This window comes from Nymphalis io, chromosome 21, assembly GCF_905147045.1.
Source record: "Nymphalis io chromosome 21, ilAglIoxx1.1, whole genome shotgun sequence".
Lineage (NCBI taxonomy): Eukaryota > Metazoa > Arthropoda > Insecta > Lepidoptera > Nymphalidae > Nymphalis > Nymphalis io.
Genome location: NC_065908.1, coordinates 433691 through 455700, shown reverse-complemented (window position 1 = coordinate 455700; position 22010 = coordinate 433691). Strand labels below are relative to the sequence as shown.

General features: G+C 33.3%; 4 protein-coding genes across 5 annotated transcripts in view; 1 reads left to right on the top strand and 3 right to left on the bottom strand.

The window, feature by feature from the left end:
* Window positions 1–22010, bottom strand: part of LOC126776693 (prolyl 3-hydroxylase sudestada1) — a 382982-nt gene that overhangs the window by 71285 nt on the left and 289687 nt on the right. The gene's annotated exons all lie outside the window — the stretch shown is intronic.
* Window positions 1–22010, bottom strand: part of LOC126776699 (uncharacterized) — a 150287-nt gene that overhangs the window by 32986 nt on the left and 95291 nt on the right. The window lies entirely within an intron of this gene.
* LOC126776708 (uncharacterized) lies at window positions 208–6128 on the top strand. Of its 2 annotated transcripts, none has more exons than XM_050499342.1 (3): window positions 208–359; window positions 956–1156; window positions 5794–6128. In XM_050499342.1, exons 1-3 carry the CDS (start codon window positions 335–337, stop codon window positions 5931–5933), a joined length of 366 nt encoding a protein of 121 aa, XP_050355299.1. In that variant the 5' UTR covers window positions 208–334; the 3' UTR covers window positions 5934–6128. The 2 variants fall into 2 exon arrangements, with proteins under 2 accessions (XP_050355299.1, XP_050355298.1); XM_050499341.1 differs by having other exon boundaries at window positions 956–1159.
* Window positions 6120–21542, bottom strand: LOC126776711 (keratin-associated protein 5-4-like). The gene is made up of 11 exons (XM_050499344.1): window positions 21471–21542; window positions 20636–20700; window positions 16475–16501; window positions 16098–16124; window positions 13904–13933; window positions 12915–12941; window positions 11852–11878; window positions 10470–10496; window positions 9768–9794; window positions 8984–9010; window positions 6120–6193 (listed from the first exon to the last, which is right to left on the bottom strand). The coding sequence occupies exons 2-11, from the start codon at window positions 20675–20677 to the stop codon at window positions 6152–6154; spliced, it is 303 nt and encodes a 100-aa protein (XP_050355301.1). The 5' UTR covers window positions 20678–20700; window positions 21471–21542; the 3' UTR covers window positions 6120–6151.

Sequence of the window (22010 nt, the reverse complement as noted above, 5' to 3'; positions counted from 1 at the left end):
TCATTTGCAGCGGATTTATGGTGAGCGATGAGAAAGAGCGGTTTTTATGGTGTAAAGAGCGGATTATTTTTCTTGCAGTGCGAGTTCTATCAGGATTTTTGGCCGAGGATGACCAATAGATGGTCTGTAAAATAATATGTATTAAAAGGTATATCTAATTACCGAGAATGGAATTTACGAGCTATTATAAAACGAATAACAACGTTATAACTAATTAAAATGTTGCATTTAATGTGCAATATATATAATTTCATTTCACACATAATAAAATTCATTATCTATTCAATCAATTTTGTTATTAAGTTGTGGGTAATAAGTATTGTAACATTGAACAATGAAGACTTTACTGTGGATTACAAGTAAGATTTTCATCTTTTAATATAAAATTATTGTAAAGCTGCATTTAAGCATTCGCGCGAATGATGAAACACAAGGGCGAACATGTACGTACGTAGGTACGGTTATTATTCTCGTATTTCGCCTCGCGTCCTCGACGCTCGCATCGGGCGCGGTATTTTGGACTCTAGTCAAAGGCGAGTGTCGAGACGAATCAGTGTTAACAGTGTTAACCTTCTCGTTAATTTCGTAGCAAGTAATATAACAATTTGATGACATCAAATTCGTTACATTATATAACGCCACCATAAGTATTAAAACAATTTTAAGTTAAAATTAATGCGTAAAATTTGTAGAATTCCAGTTTCAACGTGTCGGTACAACACAATTTTATTGAATCCAAAATATGTCAGTTAAAAATCTTCACCGAATATAACAAAATATTATGTACGAAAATCAATTGACAATACATGTAATTTTGTTACCAAATTATGCGTGAAATTTTGGATGTAGTAATTCCAATTGAGAGATATATTTTAATGAAAAAGATCAATATCTAAATTCAGTCTCATTCCAATTAAAGTTTTAGCAAAAAATAAAATGATCTTTAATATTTCAGTGGCGCTCATGATGCTACATACTTCGTATTCTTACATACTCTTGACTGCCAATATGGAAGACGTACACGCGCTCGCTAAGCAGATGGCTACGTCGCCGGTTGTTCATGAAATCGGAAAAATATGGCGTCGGGCTTCTAATCAGTTTCGGAGGGCAATCGCTCATGATACACGCAGGCATGGTGCCAGTGATGATGATGAAGGTAGTCTGTAAGATTTCAATACAACATTACCGGTAAACTGTAATTACCCGTGCACACGATGGATCTTATTATCTTAGGAATCTTGTGTTTTTGTTTTTTTGATTGCGGGGAGAAATTATATTTCGCGTGAACCAATAAACACTAAAGAGACCACACTTTCATAATATTAACAACTACAGAAATAATGCATTTATATACAAATTTATCTTATTTAAACCCCTAAAGATATGAGTTTCCAAAAATCTCTGGTACTATTGACTTTTGTCTATGTGGCTTTTGTGTTATAAAAAAAAAACCTAATAATATTTCGTATTGTTGTTTTCCGGCTTGAAGGGTGAGTGAGTGTGTACAAGAACAAGGGACATCTAGTTCCCAAGGTTGGTGGCGCGTTGACGATGTAAGGATAGTTATTAGTTCTTCCAGCGCCAATGTCTATGGGCGGTGACCATTTACCGTCAAGTGACAAAAATGCTCGTCCGCTTTCCTATTTAAATAAATGACCATTATATCACAAAACAATAGAAAAATAATCTTAGGACTTCAAAAATAACAATTAGATAATGTAATTCGTGGAAGATATCCTATTATGCTAATGTAACTTTCCTGATCACTGAAAATATTGTATTCGATCTCCACAAAAGCTTACATTTATATTCTTTATAATATTATTGGATTTATAGAAAGTTTATTATTAACAAGCTGTCCGTCCTAACTTTGCACGCGTAAGTTGAAATAGTATCCTGGCATATATTTTTAAAAGCAATATCCTACAATCCAGCCGTCCCGTCGGTCGTCATCTTTCGTTTGTCCAAATCCTTTTATTTTTGTGACAATGCCTTGCCTGAAGTCATTCTTAATAGGGATGATATTGTTAGTGGTTTTGTATATCGACACAAAGCGAATTGTTGAGTAGTTCAGCGGTAATATATTGTCGGAGGCACTTAACAGCAAAATTTCCCGTCGGTTTTGCGACGCCCAAGGGTGTAGACTGACGTTAGTAAATTTTTGATAGAAATCCAAATTAAATAGTTCCAAGTGGATACCTATGTATTATCATATTATTGTTTAAGCTATGCACTTATATTACTTAAAAGTTTTTCACTTGGTGGTAGGGCTTTGGATGGTATCTACTCTGACGGTAGGCAATACAGTAGTATTGTTGTGTTTCGGTTGGTACCTATGTTATAAAAAAAAGAATCTGAAAAATGAATACAAACTAAACTTACGTCCCTATATTGATGTATAGTTGAGTTTTTGCTTCTCCTTCAAATAACCTAAAAGGTTATTTAAAGGACGTGATTAATAAAGGAAACCATTATGTATATCGATTGACATATGGACAAGTATTAGACTATTTTTAGATCGCCGACCCTTATTCATTATTTTATTGAATGATATGAATGATATTCATATTTTTTTTCATACAGAACTTATGTATAGCGATTATAATCAAGACCCTACGAGACCAATGGGTTAGTTATATGGAATAATATATATTGTTTTCCTCGTAATAAATATGTACTCGGTTAAGATTCACGTGGTCTAGCCACCTCGACTCTTAAGCCGGACGAAAACCTGGGCAAGCCCCACTGAGTTTTCATGGGCTTACTTTGTGTATATAATTTTTTTTTTATATTATAGGTAGGTAGGACGGGCAAATGGGCCACTTGATGTTAAGTGATCATCACCGCCCACGGACATTGGCAATGTAAGAAATATTAACCATTCCTTAAATTGGCAATTCTTTACCAACCTTGGGAACGAAGCTGGCTATCTTTCAAACCGTAATGCAACAATACTAAATATCGCTGTTTAGCGATAGAATATCTGATGAGTGGGTGGTATCGACCCAGACAAGCTTGCACAAAGCCCTACCACCTAGAAAATCTTTTACTCGGCGGTGAAGGAAAACTTTGTGAGGAAACCTGCATATGTCGAATGAAATTCTGCCACATGTGTATCAACCTCATTGGAGCAACGTGGTGAAATAAGCTCCAAATGATCTTAATAGGTGATGAGGCTTTAGACCAATAGTGGGAACTTTACAGGCTGTCACTTTATTAATTAATTTATTGCACAGAGATTATAATATCTCCAGTGCACATGACTGGATTTTGAGATTGATCAGTGCGGCTAATGTTCAGTCAGATTATATGAATTAAAACTCATAATTAATACCGACAAGTTATTAGGCTTCAAAGGATCAGTATTTTTTTTTTTTTTTTTTTTTTTTTTTTTATAGAATAGGAAGGAGGACGAGCATATGGGCCACCTGATGGTAAGTGGTCACCAAACGCTCTTAGACATTGGCATTGTAAGAAATGTCAACCATCGCTTATAGCCAATGCGCCACCAACCTTGGGAACTAAGATTTTATGTCCCTTGTGCCTGTAATTACACTGGCTAACTCACCCTTCAAAAAATTATGTATGAGTCTTTATATATATAATATATATATATTTATATATATAATCAGTATGTAGGTTAAGCGGTATGGAGTGCAGTGACATACACACGCACAAATGAATTATATATACGTAAAGATTGCAATATAAGTAATACTAATAAGTATTCGTCTCTACTGGTGGTAGAGCTTTAATTATATTATCATCGATTTCTATCTCTATTCATATCCTCAAATTTACTTGTTTTATATGTATTTTTGGTCATAAAGTAAATGTTGCCTGAGTATAAGACTCGGGCAACATTTTTGGGATTCAGCAAAGGCTTACATTGTGGCATATATGCTGCATCTCACTCTCACGCGAATTATTCGGGTAAAGTCGAGTCTCGATCAGTGTTCCCTATACTGTCGGTAAATTAGCATTAGCATGCATCAAAGGGTTTTGTAGCGCCTACACTTCATGATGAGGAACGAAAAATTTCGAACGAAATATGAATCAAGAATTATGAAATGGAAGCAATGTTATGGACCAAGGATGGTTCAAAACGAACATATAATATAAGATGTTTGGTGTAGAATATAAATTACTCTAAATTGGCAAGTTCTCGATAATGTGGTGTGGTAATTCTTTGGTAGTAGAGCTTTGTGCAAGCTCGTCTAGGTAGGTACCACCCACTTGTCAGATATTCTACCGCAAAACAGCAGTACTTGGTATTGTTGTGTTCCGCTTTGAATGGTAAGTGATCCAGTGTAATTACAAACACAAGGGACATAATATCTTAGTTTCCAAGGCTTGTGGCGCATTGGCGATGCGAGGGATGGTTTACACTTACCGTTTGATTATATGAATTGGATTATTTTCAACTCTTCTGCTTTTAATCTTTTTGTAATTTCGGCTTAAGCACGAAGCCGAACAAATTATACAAATGACAACAGTATCCATATTGGTATTTTCTACAAACGAATTCGTTAATCGGCGTGTTACTTGCCACATAGGTAGGTAATGGTGGCTACCATCGCTTAAATATATAAATGTAAACATTTTTTCATTTGGTGACATACCGATAGCAGCACTAATTATCGTGTCTAAATGTGATTTTAAGCCATCCAGGAACCCAATGAAATATGCACACAAATTTCATCCAAATCAGTCCAGCCACTTAGGAGGAGTTACAAACACACTTATATAAATATATATATATATATATATATATTTATATATATATATATATATATATATATATATATATAGATGTTACCACTGTGAGACTGAGATTATTGACGTCAACCGCGAATTGTATCATTTGTAATCAATTCTATAAGAGAAATATTTATATCCGTTTACAATTCAAATATAAGGAAATTCAAAAGTTTTAGATGAGGTTTTCCGGTAAACTTCCTTTTAATTTCTCGTAGCCATAAACTTTCTAGGACTTTCCGAGAAAAAAGACAACGATAAATTGCTTGGAGATTAAATTGAAAAATATAGTATGTAAAGCCTTTTAGTCTATATAAATTAATTATTTCCTGCACCTTCTTTTTTGTTGAATTTAGAACCTGTGCAAGGTTAATTTTTAATTATATATATATATATATAATAACTGACTGACTGACGTATCAATGCACAGACACAAACTCGTAGCATTAACTATTTGCATCCTTTTAAAAGGTAGGCTTTATTTACTGGTGGTAGGGCTTTGTACAAGCTTGTCTGGCTAGGTACCACCCACTCATCAGATATTCTACCGCAAAACAGCAGTACTTGATATTATTGTGTTCCGGTTTGAAGGGTGAGTGAGCCAGTGTAATTACAGGCACAAGGGGCATAAAATCTTAGTTCCCAAGGTTGGTGGCGCATTGGCTATGTAAGCGATGGTTGACATTTCTTTAAATGCCAATGTCTATGGGCGTTGGTGACCACTTACCATCAGGTGGCCCATATGCTCGTACGCCTTCCTATTCTATAAAAAAAAAAGACTAAATAAAAATATAAAGGTGGTTTTGAAAATTTAAATTCTAAGGTGATAAAGGGAATTATTAAAATAATATGTGTAAAAATAATGCAGACATTAAAGCGCTAGTAGACTTATACTCTGATGATTCTGAATAAAGTACATTCAGATTTTGAAAGTGCAATATCATCCACAGCTGGATCAGTCGTATAAAATAAACTATTGATTTGTATTACGAGTGCTTAATCAATATTTACTTTAAACTCTTTTTTTTTATTAAGATTCCAAGGAGACGGATTGGGACCGAAATACGAGAAGAATTGTAAGGGATATAATAGCTTTTGCCAAGAACACGGGTTACCTCGGTCCTATGAAGCGCGCCATGGAAATCATTGACCCCAAGTTAAAAAATAATCAATAAAAAAATATTGACATCGAATAAATGTTTCAATCTATACAAAACATGAAACTGTAAAGTTACCGTGTCTGTAAGTTGACATTAAAAATATTCGCAAACGAAAATGTTTAAAGTATTTTTAAATGATTAAAATGATGCGTTAAACTTTGATTGGTTTTTATAAATGTTCATGGAAATAAAACGTCATCGTACATTGTATTATAATATTTATTAATGTATTCTCACCAAAGCATTATAAATTTCTTACATTCGCGACCGGAACACTAAAACAAAATAATACCGACCTTGTTATACATAATCATCAACAAATAAATCGTACTGGAGACGTTTTTACGTTTGCAGTAGTGTATTACTATATGTGGTATACTTTTACTGGTGGTAGGGCTTTGTGCAAGCTTGCCTGGGTAGGTACCATCCACTCATCAGTTATTCTACCGCAAAACAGCAGTACTTGGTATTGTTGTGTTTCGGTTTGAAAGGTGAGTGGGCCTGTGTAATTACATGCACAAGGGACATTACATCTTAGTTCCCAAGGTTGGTAGTGCATTGGCTATGCAAGCGATGTTGACCACATTTCTTACATTGCCAATGTCTATGGGCGTTGGTGACCAAGTGGTCACCTGATGGTAAGTACCATCAGGTGGCTCGTCCACCTTCTTATTCTATACAAAAAAAATGTATATATATATATAATATATATTGTAAACTAATTTGCGTTAGCTACCACGTGCTTCGAATTCTCGCATAAGTAACGTTTCAAGTGATATTTTGTCTATTATTATTTTTCTAGAAATTAGTTCATAATAAAATATAAGGGAGAAAATTAAAACTTTACACCTCAAAATAACAATGAATATGAAGTTATCGTGGCATTAGCTGAGGAGAAATTTAATGCAATAACTGTAGATAAGTGAAAAAAAAATTGTTTATATATTTATGTTCTATTGAAGACGAAAAGTATTCAAAGGTAGAGACGATGCTTTAGGAAGAGCATCAGAATGAATTATAATTATAATATGTGATTTAATTGTTTAATTTTTTTTTTTTTGTTATTCTTTTGTTCTCTAATTTTTTTTCTCAATTAATATGTAACTTTATATAAATATTCAATCGTAAATTTAATAATAATTTCAAAATATTTTTAATAATTTTAGTGATGTTAATGTATTTGTATTTTTATGGACTTGTAATTGTTAACGATTAACTTTGTTCAATGACTATTTATAATGTGATGCTTTGACGAATGTTGTGATAACGTATAATTAGTAGAACATTTATCAAAAAACCTTTTCAACCTTTATCAACGCAATAGAACCCAAAACATTGATTGTTAGAATTTTTGTCTGTTTGTCTCTGCGTTTGTGCACGATAATCTTAGAAACTAATATATTGTAGCTAACTTCACTTAAAATTTAGTGTTTGGTTTATTTCAATCGGCTTATAAATTATAAAGTTATGTCAATTTAAAGAATCACGTCGAACATTTATTTAATAAAATTGCTATAAAATAACTGTTCTTCCAATGTAAGTGGAAGTTGTTCTATTTAATATGATCAATCATATTAAATAGTGTTCAGCTTATCAAAGATATCGACATATATATCAAAGACAGTTTTTAGTACTTTTTATAGTTTTGACATAATATTATTACAACGGGTAGTTGAGTAGTGTAGTGTTTGTAAACACTCATGTTGTCTCATGTAAACGAGTGGAGAGGGTAGCTGTAAATCAAGCAGCCTGGTGTTAGACACCGTGCGGGTTGGACGTGCGCCTGCGCTATTGCTGCGGTAGTGGTGAGCCGGTGATAGTGATCATTACAAGTAGGTTGTTTGAAAATACTCATACATACGTTTTTATTTTCGTGAGGAAACCTGCATGTATCTAATTTCATTGAAATTCTACCACATGTGAGTATTCTACCAACCCGTGTTGGAGCAGCGTGGTGGAATAAGCTCCAAATCTTCTCCTCAAATGTGGGAGGAGGCTTTAGCTTAGAAGTGAGACATTAACTTTAGATTTATACTTTGACTTAAGACATTTATACTTTGTCGGTTAGTTTGACAAGAGAAATAAAGCCCTAAATATATACAAATAAAAATTAAAAATAGTACAAATCGTGACCGCGTGGAATGGTGGCAAGAATGCTAGCAGCATTTCCCCTTACCGAAAAATGAACCAGTTAGTCGATAAGTTGATAGTAAGTACTTATCAATATGTTTTATTTTTTACGTTTTATTTTTAAAATGACACAATTGTGAAGGCATAGTTTGCAGTCACAATAAATAAAGCACAGGGAAAGACAAGTATGTCAGAATAGATTTAAGGGAATGATGTTTTGTTCATGTGTGATTCCAATTGTACGTTGCCCTATCTAGATCCGGATGCGGCAAAAACGCAATATTTTAGAATAAATGCTAAAATAAAACTAAAAAAATGTTGTATATACTGAAATAAGAATAGCGTAACAGTAATTAAAAACGGGTATATATAACCTATATTTGGATTGCACGTGGGTGTAAGCAAGTCGGAGCTATTGTATAATTTAATCACTTACAGCCTTACTCATAGGCGTTGCTTAGCAACTGTTTAGGTAAATACTGATTTAATAAATGAAATAATAAATTATTATTGTTCAATAATTATCGTAACAACATTAGCATTATTCGTGGAACCACCGATTGCTTACTAACCGTAAAGGCCGTGAGTTTTTTTTAATTTTATTTAGCTATTCGGTTTACTAACAATTACTTACCCTAAAACATATAAAAGTACTACTTTAAGATTAAAAAAGCTGAATGTCGTGATTTTAAGTAAACACAAAAATATATGTTCAGTTTTATAATATGTACTACTTCTAACTGGTACTAGAACCTGAGATAAGTACGTTTATACACACAAACTCTTAAGTTTTAAACGTCAAATTATATTGTTATTAGAAAACAGCTTGCTTCCAACATTTGATTGAAATCGGTTCAGTGGTTTAGCCATAAAAGCGTATCATACAGTCAAAGTTACTTTCGCATTTATAATATTAGTATACACAATACACTTACCCAAGCCTTACAAGATAGTCCTGTGCACTGAATAAATAAAATTGAAAACTTTTTTATTTTTATTTGATCTAGAAGCAGGTCAGGTGTCCCACAACTGGGCTAAGGAATCCTCGGAAGAGTTTTGGAGCTGCATTATCAAATTATTCCAGGTCGGCTTGGTGCACAGGCTTTATGGCAGAATGTTCTTACATTGTTTCCCTTAACTTCGGAGAATGAGATGAACTTTATACACAAATTAGTCCAACACACATGAACACGCAGTTACGCTTGCCCGGATTTGATCCCACGGTACGATCGACGTGTACTATCTACCCAGTAATCTCGACGCATATTGGATCTAGTACAAACTATACAGTATTTCAACTCACTTGGTGGTAGGACTCTCTGCCTACCCACGAGTCATCATGCCATATTCTATAGTCAAATAACAATACATAAGTATTGTTGTGTTCCGTTGGTGGCCTATTGGATATGTAAGAATTGACTAAAATTTCTTACGATGCCAATGTCTAGGTGGGATAGCGTTACCATAGGATCACTCATTTGCCTACTGGTCTACCTAATTTATAAAAGCGTATTCATGTTAACGCAGTCATAAGTTATACAATAGGACGAGAAACTTTGGTCCTGTGGTTAGAGGGCCGTATTGCCGGTCTAAGTGGTTATATTTCTTATAGTGCCAGTGTCTATGGGAGGTTACGACAAACCATCATCAGTTTGCGAATTCACTCTTCACTTACGAGGGTTAACAGCAATATATATTAAAGAAAAAACTGTAACTTACATTTGCGGTACATTTTTCCCCTTCGCACTGAATAAATAAATATGTGAAGTTGAAAAAATCATTATACATACTTACAGTAGTACAGAAACAGCCTGTGAATATCCCACTGCTGGGCTAAGGCCTCCTCTCCCTTTTTGAGGAGAAGGTTTGGAGCTTATTCCACCACGCTGCTCCATTGCGAGTTGGTGGAATACACATGTGGCAGAATTTCAGTGAAATTAGACACATGTGGGTTTCCTCACGATGTTTTCCTTCACCGTCAAACACGAAATGAATTATAATCACAAATCAAGCACAAGAAAATTCAGTGGTGCTTGCCCGAGTTTGAACCCACGATCATCATGTTAAGTTTAACGCGTTCTTACCACTGGGCCATCTCGGCTAGTATACATCCTTAACAATACAAAACTATGAACACAACAATACGAAGTATTTCTGTAGAGTTATAACGAACACTTATCTAAATTCTATATTTATATTAATAATTAATGTCAGAAACTTCAGACCGATTATATGTTTATTTTTGAGAAAGATTTCACGCTAAGACTGAGAACCGAAGCACACACACAAACACACATACACGTGTATATTATTATAGGCAATCGTTATAGGTAATATGAAATTTAATAGTTATTTTCAAAAAAGCTAGATGAACATCTAGATCGAAAGCTACAGGAAAATAAAAAAAATATCAAAGCTTACCCCCGCTTTACATAACGAGCCTAGGCACTAAAAAAGAAACAAAATTATTGGAACGAAAGCACGTGTCAATATTCTACCGCGAATTAAATGACGCAACAATAAACCCGCTTGTGAATGGAGCAAGCGATGGGGTGTCATGTTTCAATGCGATGTACATACAAAAACATTGACCGAACATAAAAAAAAATCAAATGAATTTTAAATAAATTTGGATAAATTTTTACATAACATAGCTAAATCGAAAATTCGGTATAACCTTGCCTGCGTATTCATTATCGAATTAGTTGTTTTTATATCTATAGAAATAAATCAAATTGAAGTGTCTGTCTGTGATTTAAAAAAAAACTGCCCGTTTTTAACTTAATATGTCTATATGGCATTGACATCTTTCAATTCGTTGCTTTTTCTTTATCATGTTTAAGCGATAATCTGATGTGTACTTATAATTGATATACATATCAGAAATTGTTTATATGTGTTTGGTGTGTTTGTTCTTGTGTAATATGTTTGTTTTTTTTTATATTCGCCGGGAGGGCAAATGACTCTACTCCACCTGATGGTAAGTGGTAGTAGAGTCCAAACGCGACGACGGCCAGTACAGACGGGAAAAACGTTCTGCACTAGCCGCCTTCGCCTTGCCGGCCCGCAAGATGCCTCTTCACGCCTCGTTTGAAGAAACCCGGGTTGTAAGAGGAGGGGAACACGTGAGCTGGTAAGGAATTCCATTTTTTGGAAGTGCGACAAAGAAAGGAGTTGCCAAATTTCTTTGTACGCGATGGAAATGATGTCACAGTTAGGCGGTTAGTGTTGTTAGTGCGCTTACTAAATAAAAAATAAATTATACGAGTTACCAAAACCAAAACAATTGTTTTTTTTTTTTATTTTAGATTACCGTTTCTATCTAATGATTTAAATGTTTTATATGTATGGTTTGAATTTCGAATATACACTATATATGTTAAAATAGTAGATTTGTAGGATTTTTGTCACAAACTCGGATTTTGTTAGTATTAAATATGATTCAAATTATATAAATAGCAAGTTATGATGATACGTGTCAACAGAGCGTGTTTTCTTGAAATGTTATAATTATGTATTATGATCGCGTATCCCTTTCTGACATTTCACGATCGTTTTCTGCTGTGCTATTTTGTAAGAAATCACTTAATTGATCATCCGTTTAATATTGACAATTAACTTATCGCAATATACAATTTTGATGCGTGTATTCTTGTAATTTTATTATTATTAATATGATCAGTGTCGCATACCCCTTTCTGACATTTCAAGACCATTTTCTATGGTGTGTCGAGTTTGTTCTTACAGAATAGCACTATAGCTACTCATTAAGACATAATTACGTAGGTATATACAATACGTACCGACGAAGTACAATTGTCACCGAAACACTGAAACACGAGCAATTGTAATAATTCATGTATGAATTCACTTCATTATGTTCCAATTGTATGAATGGACAATTGATTCGCGTTCGGAAACTTACGCCGAATCGACTAAATTGGCTTACATTGCCTGAACTTAATAAGAGTTTTCAATTTTAATTATAACTCTGTAAAAGATATTTGATTTCATTAAAAAGTCATCTAAATTTTCTACTATTATATTGAAATCTTTATAGTAACAGACAGACGTGAAGTGCTTGTTAATTGACAGCTTTCTTAGTAATACTTTCAAACAAACGTTCATTCTATTTTGGACATCATTCCATTCCGATAAGGTGTACTTTTCAAATTCATATCCACCTTAAATTTATTACATGAATTGTAATCGGAATGTGAAAAAATCTATTATTAAAGCATCAAGTGGAAAATCGTTCGTATTTTTAAAGTATATTCTAAAAAGTTTTGACTATCGTAACTTTTTTTTTTCTCGCTGGAAAAACATATTTACGTGTTTCCTCCACATGAGGTATGTGAGACTCGCCGGCGCTCAAGGCGCCGGAATACCCACTAAAAAACCAGCGGTACCCACTCCATCTTGTCGGGGGACGTCATGGGGTCGCGTGCGCATTCTACCGTGTTGATACTGTAACTAGTTGAACTTTTTTTTTCACTAGAAGTTGAATTTGAATTTGCTTAATTTGGATTTTAATTCGTCGTGTGCTCGGCCGTGAAGGAAAACATCGAGATGAGACCTGAACGTCGTCGTGGTGGAAAAATCGTAAGGAAACTTAAAAGTAAAGTATTGGTTAAAATTATGTTATTATCTTCTTCTGCCTAGCGTTTTCCCGGCCTAGTTACGCCACGGTTCACTTTCCTAAATTTATGCCTCTACTTTACCCGACCTAAAACAAGCGATCTAAAATTATATTATTTAAATTTAAATTTAGTTATATTAAGTAATACTTAATTAAATAACAGTAAAGACTTATTGCGTTAACAACGTAAATACTACAAAATTACAATAAATTTAAAAAGTACTTACTGCGACTGCGCACGAATCATCGTAGCACTAAAATATTAAGCATATTTTATAAAAATTTGTAAGTTATTAAAGTTATGTAATTAAGTAAAATTGCCTTCAATCAGGGGGATTATATAGAGAGGAATGAATAGGAAGTCATTTTACAGTTTATTCTAAGCCCCTGTGACATTTCGACGACACAACTAATTTCGCTTCGCCATCCACAAAATGGTGACTGTCTTAAATGATTATGCAACCAATTATTATAAGCCACAACTGGTATCTAAAAAGCATAGTTAATACTTAATTTTTTACTTTATACTTAAGTATAGTTAATACTTAATTTTTTATATAAGGTTGTTGATAGATGGACGGACAAATGGGCCATCTGATCGTAAGTGGTCACCACCACCTATAAACATTGGCACTGTAAGCAATATGTGCCACCAACCTTGGGAACTAATAAGGTTTTATATCTCTTGTGCCTGTAGTTACACTGGCTCTCACTCCTTTAAATCGGAACACAACAATACGAAGTATAATGGTAAAATATTTGATGAGTAGCACAAAGGCACAAAGCCCTACCACTAAATAACATTATATGTCCGATAGAAATAATGATTCCATCGCTATATTTATTATGAAGAAACATAAAAATAAAAACTGCAGGAAAGCGTCAAACGGCGACTTTAACAAGAAACGTGACTTTACATGGGTAGCTCTGAAAACACTATTCCTGCAAAAAAATGTTACACAAACTTTTCGATGGAGATTTTTTTAGACTTTCATTTTAATTTTCTGCAGCCATTCAGACGAGATAGTCGGCTGAATAAATTATTTGTTGTATTTATGCCAACGTGTTGACTGCACCGCAGTTCGAAGAACGAAAAACTATAATTGTACAACTAAAATTATTTTGTATATGTTCAAAATAAGCAATGGATGAACTATTTGATTCGAACTCAATACATACATAATAATTAATAAAATAGGTCTTATTTATTACTCACACGCGAATAACATTGATGCGTTTTACTTAACTATAAATAAACGTTTTAAATTAGTATATAATATATTTTTTTAAATAGTTAATATTTTGTAAATATTTAGATATTTATCTCGGTTTTTGATGAAAAACCGAGATGGCCCTGTAGTAAGAACCCATGAATCTTAACCAATGATCGTGGGTTCAAGTCTGTGCATGCACCACTGAATTTTCATGTGCTTGATTTGTGGTTATAATTCATCTCGTGTTTGACGGTGAAGGAAAACATCGTGAGAAAACCTACATGTGTCTAATTTCACTGAAATTCTGCCACATGTATATTCCACCAACCCGCATTGGAGCATCGTGGTGGAATAAGCTCCAAACATTCTCCTCAAAAAGGGAGAGGAGGCCTTAGCCCAGCAGTGGGACATTCGCAGTGTTAGATTTTTTTCGATGTATCTGAGTGGCTAGAACATGTGAAGCTCGGGCGATGATTGCCGATTCAAATCCGGGCAAGTACCACTGCATTTTCATATGCTTAATTTGTGCTTATAACTCATACTCTCGGTGAAGGAAATCATCATTTGTATCTAACATGTAGCCCGTATGTGAGCAGCGTGGATAAGCTTTAGATACGCAAGACGAGAGGAGATAGCTCTCTAGTAGGACATTTACAGACTCTTACTTAACAGTTACTAAAACAGTAACACTACAATAGTAACAATTGTTGTAAATATAATGAAGGTGATGTGATCTCCTTCCGACAGTCATTTTCATCATATACAGTCAACTAGGAGACATGTATAATAATACAGATATGTGTGGGCAAACGCAGGTTCTATTTATTCCCTCACTAAAGTCTGGTGGAATGCGTTACTACCGGAGAAAGTACAGCCTTAGAACTGACGGATTTATAAACCTTCTAAGCCAAGGAACTATTAACACTACCATCTTCCAAGTTCCAGGCTCCTATTGGGAATTATTAAGCAGAAAAATTCAATAACTTTAAATAGTGTCGATCCGGGATTTGAAATCGGAACTACGTGATTTGGATCCTTATAAGATGACTTTTTTACGCAGTGAAAACCATCTGAAAGGTAAGTGGTCCCTTGGGGGAGAACCAAATTACTTGGTATTCTTACCCATTAAAATCCCGCGATTGCCGCTTTCGACACGGATCGGAAAGGCAAAAGATTCTGAGACCATTAGACCAGAGGGCAGCTAGCAAATCATTATGTCCTTTTAAAAGGCACAGGTATTCTAGCATTGTTGTGGTAATAAGATTTATAATAATTGAAATAGAAATGTTCTACTTGTTCATATGAATTAAAAAGAAAGAACATCGGATTTAAAGTAACATGAACTTTTAATTGAAATAATTCCGTAAGATTTCATGGAATTTGGAGGTAACTTTAATTTTGTAATGTTAAAGCGCGCTCAAAATGGATTTTGCGAAATTTTACTTGTAACACTATCACCGCGCCCTGATTTTAATATTCTACTTCATCTATATCAAATATCGTTCAAAAGGTCACTATTCGAGGTTATAAATATATCGCATGAGTTCTTCAAGTAAAAAAAAAACTTGTTATGTTGTCAGGGGAACAATGAGGTTAAGCAAAGTTTTATTTTCCTTTTGCGACCTTTTTATAAAGCCCATGTCATGATGTCAGGGTGCTTTGACCTTTTTCTTTTTGAAACTCTAAGGTAAAATAAATACGGTTGTGGACGTTTTTCGGATTGACAAATTTCGCGAAATTGAAAGCGTGGATTTGCGGTAGGAATTATGTCAACACTTTTCCATTGATTCGTAAGATTCGTAGATTTTTTGGGACCAAAAGTGATTTGACCTCCCTGTTATTAATAATGGCAATAAGGAGAAAATAATTTTGAAATGTTTTGCATCATTACTCTACTATTGTATGTTAACATTAACTGCCTCAGTGGGCTAGTGGTTCTGGCTTCAAATCCCAGGTTGGTTCAATAAATAGGTGTTTTTGTTTTTCTGTCGAAAATTTTCACTTGAAGCTCAGAGTCTGGAAGTTGGAAGTGTGTACACTCTCGTGTCTCATAAAAAACGTTAAGTAATTTCTCCTGCGCCTAATCTCTCGTCGAAACGGGCAGCTAGTAAGTATTATAGTATCGTATCGTTTAGCTTTGTTGTAATTATTATATTAAAAATATCTTATTTTATAAATTTATGTTTACGCACTTACCCCAGACGTGCAGTTCTTGCCAGAGCACTGTGGAGTGAAAATATTTCGATAATAGTAATTACACTAAACATCTGAAGAGAATCTTTATAAGAGAAAGAAGAAAAAACTATGTCTTACGTTTTTTTTATTTCAAATTTCGTATGTTCTTGTAGTCATTTATTAAAATCGACAGTAAATACCATATTAAAAATAGGTGGTTTCCTAAACATATGTTTTATGTGATTTAGCTGACTAGGTGCTACCCATTCATCAATTCTTTTTAACGCCAATCAGCAATGCATTGCTGCGTGCTGGCGAGTGAGGAAGTGCAACTACAGGAATGTGAGAAATGCTCGCATATTATTGCACACACAACCCTTTATTTACATTAAACTTACTCTAGCATCACAGTTGCACCTCACGTACTGTAATTAGAAAAGTAAACATTAATAAAATAAGATGTCTAATAACATTACAACATATACGCCGTTAATTTACAGAGTTTTTTTTTTATAGAATAGGAAGGTGGACGAGCATATGGGCCATGAGAATTGTCGGAGGAGAAATTTGATTATTATTTGAGAGGAAATTATCTATCTTATATAATATCAATCTGTACAAATAATTAAAATTTATATGTCTGTTTGTGATATCAAACAAACAAATGCCCTGAAATTAAATATAACTAACTTCCAAGATATTAAAACAACTACCATTTTTATTTTTGCCTGTCCTTCTGTGTTTATATATTCAATATAGATTGGATTAGTTTAGATTATATTTTACGACGGGCCGGTTGGCGTGGTTGGTAGATACTTGCCTTTCACACCGAAGGTTGTGGGTTCGATTCCCACCCAGGACAGATATTTGTGCGCATGAACATGTCTGTTTATCCTAAGCCTGGGTGTAATTATCTATATAAGTATGTATTTACAAAAGAAAAGTAGTATGCGTAGTATATCAGTTGTCTGGTTTCCATAGTACAAGCTCTGCTTAGTTTGAGATCAGATAACAGTGTGTGAATAATGTCCCAGGACATTATTATTATTAATTTATTAATCAAATCAAATTTTAATATCGTTTAAGTCTATCAAAAGTTCTAAAAATTTAAAGTGTATCTAATAAATAAAAATCACAAAAATCTGATGTTTCTTAAAATTCCCCGGGATAGCATTTTTATTATTTTACTTTCGTTAATATATTTAGGTTTAAGTATTTCAAATATTTCCATGTTTAACAAATGTTCAACGCACACAAACACAAATGTTTAATGTACACACAGCTAGGATAAAGGAAAGAACAGAACAAAAGTTTTAAGCGTCATGATAAACTCTCTGTAATTTTAATTAATCAACTCGTTAAACTTTTGTAATATATCTATTCTTATATATGAATATATAATTAGCTTTAGCGTTAATGACTTAACATCAATTAAATTAAACTCTGAATAGACCTACATTAAGATTTGCCAAGTAAAATACTACGAATATAGAAAATTTAATCATACCTTGATTATGAGGAAAATAAACGGTGAAAAAGATTTTTTCAAAAAATATTACCTATTGCCATGTGAAGGAAATTACTAACATTCCTATTTGCCACACCAATTAAACGTCTTGTGTTAGAATTGAAGGCCGCCTATGGAGGGCGACCCATTGCGCTTTTGGAGTTTTAAATAAATTGTAATATTTATAAAAAGTATCTACACTAAACACCATTGGGATGATGTTTATTTCTCAATTTTACATCTATATATTTAAAAGAACAGCTCACTAACTGACTTACATATCAAAGTCCAGCCCAAACAACTAGGGATAGCACCGTGAATATTTACATACGGGTTACCTACACAGTAAGTAATAAAGAAGATCAAACTTTGTATGAAAATTCTTAAAAAAAAATCTATGTTAGTTGTTATTTAGCGTTTTGGTTAAATACTTACTTCACCTTTTCTCTCATTACTGACTAGACATTTGAGGGAAGAAGACACATTGTGTAACTAATCATCACCTAAATAACGCTTATAAGTAAGGCCGATAATTATAAAAAAATAGAAACCGTCGAAATACTGTTAGCATTCCTGTATATTTCACGCAGTCACCATGAGAGCAATGATTTATTTTGTATAATATTATTATTTACATAAGACCTTGATTGAAATTGATATTAAGTAATATGTTTAAAAAATGCTTATGTAATTTTAGCTTCTATCGACAAATAGAGTAAGTACTCAATTAGGTCTTATTAGTAATAATACTAATTAAGTTCAACTTTGACTGATCGAAACTTACAAATATGTGTATTTGTTTAATGTTTTTGTTGTATTAGTTTGTATGTTTGTGGGGGTACTAAACAAACTCCCTTTCGGTTGTTGTTGATGTTTCTGCTTTTAGATATATCTGAACTGTTCAGTACAATCGGAAAATTAGAAAATACCTGATGTTTTTTTTATATAATCATATATAATTACAGTAGTTACACAGTGTTTATACAGAGTAACGTTTAGTATTTTTGTAGAAATAATATCACATAGCCAACCAACCACATCAGAAATAAACCAAAAAACAAATTTGACACCGATATCAATCGACGCGATACCACTGGTCGAGATCTTGAATACTCTATGGTATTCACTATGGATTCGCGAAAAAATGGCGTTTTCAATGTCCGCGAAGTTGTAATCGGAACTTCGTAAGTTAAATTAATGTGGTTATAACTAGTTAAGTGAAATAGTGTTGTATTATAAATAGAGGTAAATAATAAAACTGTTTATAGTACGTAATACAGCAGAACAATTTGAAAATCGCATGCAATTTGTAATTCTACGGTTTGTTTACCTTTATTCCTACTCCGATTGGAATAGGGTATACATACATTCATATGTTACATTGTCTTTGTGCTTTGCCAGTCATTCAATTAAAATATGAATCTAATTTTTTTCAGTAGCATTTCACAAGCGTATTGGAATCGGTATTTTACGAGTTTTATATATGTATAATAATCGTAAATAATTAATTTTATTTACCCTATATGAACAACGAATACTAAATCCATCTCTCTTATCATCTATATAACCTTGTACAGTATTGGAAGTGCTAATTATTAAACTTTACACGTCAACGAAATCTTAACGGGTTATATACTAAAACCTTCCTCAATAACCACTCCGTCCATTTATGAAACCCCTATGAACATCCGTTCTGAAATTTTTGAGCTTATCGCGTTCATACAGACAGACGTAGATGATTTTTTAAAATAAATATAGTGATTAAATACAATAATTTATTATATATATTGTTTCACGGCAGAATGACTTTTGTGCACACTTGTATCTAGATTGGCGTGCAGCGCTCTCTTGTCAGATATCCATCAATTGTCAATTCGAAATGTGCAATCCAATTTGTAATGTACATCGGAGACGTTGGTATTATATAGAGTGAGACAGATTTGATTTCAGATTGCAATACTAAAATGGAATGAACAATAAGGATTTTACAGGGATTCTATTAAGGACCTTATCACTTACACGATAAAGGCTATATTAGTAGTTATATGATTATGTAAAATGTTATAGTACAGTACAGTAACGGCCTGTTAATGTCCCACTGCTGGGCTAAGGCCTCCTCTTCCTTTTGAGGAGAAGGTTTGGAGCTTATTCCACTACGCTGCTCCAATGCGGGTTGGTAAAATACATATGTGGAAGAATGTCTATGAAGTTAGAAAAATGCAGGTTTCCTCACGATGTTTTCCTTCACCGTGAAGCACGAGATGAATTATAAACACAAATTAAGCACATAAAAATTCAGTGGTGCTTGCCCGGGTTTGAACCCACGATCATCGGTTGAGATTCACGCGTTCTAACCACTGGGCCATCTCGTCATACTAGGCCATCTCGTTATGCTAGGCCATCTCGTCATGTAAAATGTTATAAAGTTATAATTGATTTTAGTGAATTTCGAATACCTAGTATATTCTTTATAGTATTCTTTATAAAGGCTATTCGGTATTTAGTAATTAAATGTACTGTATGGACCCAATATTAGTTTCACGTGTGGTTTGCGAAATATTCGGCTGCTGTATCAAACATTCATCTCACGCCATCATATTGTAATGCACTTTTAATTATACACAGCGTAATTTATTAAAATTTATATCATATAAAATATACAGACAAATTTTTAAAATTTTTAAAAATTTCTGGATGATTATTTGTATTTGATAAATTATAAAATAATGAACAAGCAGCGGAATCTTTATTATTATTATTATTATTTAACTTAACCTTAATTTAATTAAACAGCCAATTTTATTTTCATGTTTTGTTTTTGTTTTATTTATTTATTTTTCGTACTATTTGTAATTAAATTTTTAACTGTGTATATTTCGTCAGCTTATGTTTAAAATTAACTTTAAAATTATTAACACTTCCTAACTACCTTAAACATAGTACTCAAGATGGAATGTCGAATTAATTTGTACACATTATGTAACCTCTGTTCTCAAGTAAGTGACTAATATGTCTTATTGAGAATAAATGTCTTTAAGCCTATAATACTTACCTTAGTTAATATAAGCATTAGAAGTAGAAATTGTCGCTTCATCGTGAAGTGAAGCGTGTGTGGTGCTGTAGAGACAACGACACGGTTAAAATCGGGTTCGCTACGACATGAATGTAATTAATAATATCTTCCATACGATAATTGATTAAATTGTAAATAATTGTGTTTAATGAAATATTGACTACGTATTGAATTAATTACATTTATTATTCAGAAAGTATTGCGTGAAATGGAATCAATACACTATGCGTTAGTTCAATATAACATCAGGTATCCTAAATTCAGTTTTAAAGACCTGTATCTCTGGCTTTCCGCTTTTCTCCCTATACAAATCAATATCAATCATGTTTATCAATGAAAATATAATTCATATCTTTTTACTCTATTATTTTCATTATCTAGTCTTGTAGTCTTTACATATGTGTTGCTCGTGGTGGTGACGATCGCTTATAGACAGTGGAAATCTTAGAAGTATTAACAATCACTTACATAGTCAATGCGCCACTAACTTTCGAAACTAATACGTTACATTGACTCACTCACCCTTCAAACAAAAATCACAATCATACCAAGTATTGCTGTCTGGCAGTAGAATATGTGGTGGGTGGGTGGTACCAAGACGGGACATAAAGGTGCTAACCATCCCCACCACCAAGTAAATTCTCTCAAGTGTGTGTGAAATAATTCTGTCTTAATAAAATAATATTTATGCAGTATTTTAATTTATAGTGTTTGATGTAGTTATTATTTATTAACTTAGCTTTACTATTATTTTCCAACGTTTTACTTTAATTTTCATATCTTCATGGTAGGTATACAAAATACATTTACTTACAGGATTTGGGGACTGTTAGATAGTGCAGCAGTGCTAAGCTAATTTGCGATTTAATTTTGTCCACAACTTTTACACGTCATGACTCTGCAACGCGTTTCATTTCATAACTTTCAATCGAGAAATGTATAAGTCTTATATCCATGTGAATTAATAGTAGATTAAAGATTTTATGACAATTTACTATTACGATAAACTAACAATATATTACGTCGTTCATGATTATACATATATGATATAAATATGTCGGTTTCGGAGACCTTGAGATCGGAAACGCGGAGTTTTAACGAAAATTCTATTTTAGCTCCACTGTTACTTATCGTCGTTGAAGCCGCGACATCTTGTTAGTTTCGCGCCGAAATGACTTTATGGAACTTAGTACGAGTTATGGAATTTGGTCGCGCACCGTGAGCTTATTTATTTATTTCATAAGGTACATCAACAGTGAAATCACAGACCAATTGAAAAGTTTTAAATACTTACGGAATGTTTTGTTCACAAGCACGCTCACTTACAAGCACGCTCTTTTACAAGCACGCTCAC

Excerpts from the sequence above, each read along its gene's own strand:
- LOC126776708 (XM_050499341.1), top strand. The coding sequence starts at position 335 with ATGAAGACTTTACTGTGGATTACAA. Across the intron at positions 360-955 it reads GACTTTACTGTGGATTACAA|TGGCGCTCATGATGCTACAT; the intron begins GTAAGATTTTCA and ends TTAATATTTCAG. Across the intron at positions 1,160-5,793 it reads CAGTGATGATGATGAAGGTA|ATTCCAAGGAGACGGATTGG; the intron begins GTCTGTAAGATT and ends TTTTTTATTAAG.
- LOC126776711 (XM_050499344.1), bottom strand. The coding sequence starts at position 20,677 with ATGAAGCGACAATTTCTACTTCTAATGCTTATATTAACTAAG. Across the intron at positions 13,934-16,097 it reads GCAAGAACTGCACGTCTGGG|TTAAGTAAAACGCATCAATG; the intron begins GTAAGTGCGTAA and ends GTTTATTTATAG. Across the intron at positions 9,011-9,767 it reads GGGAAAAATGTACCGCAAAT|TGCACAGGACTATCTTGTAA; the intron begins GTAAGTTACAGT and ends TTATTTATTCAG.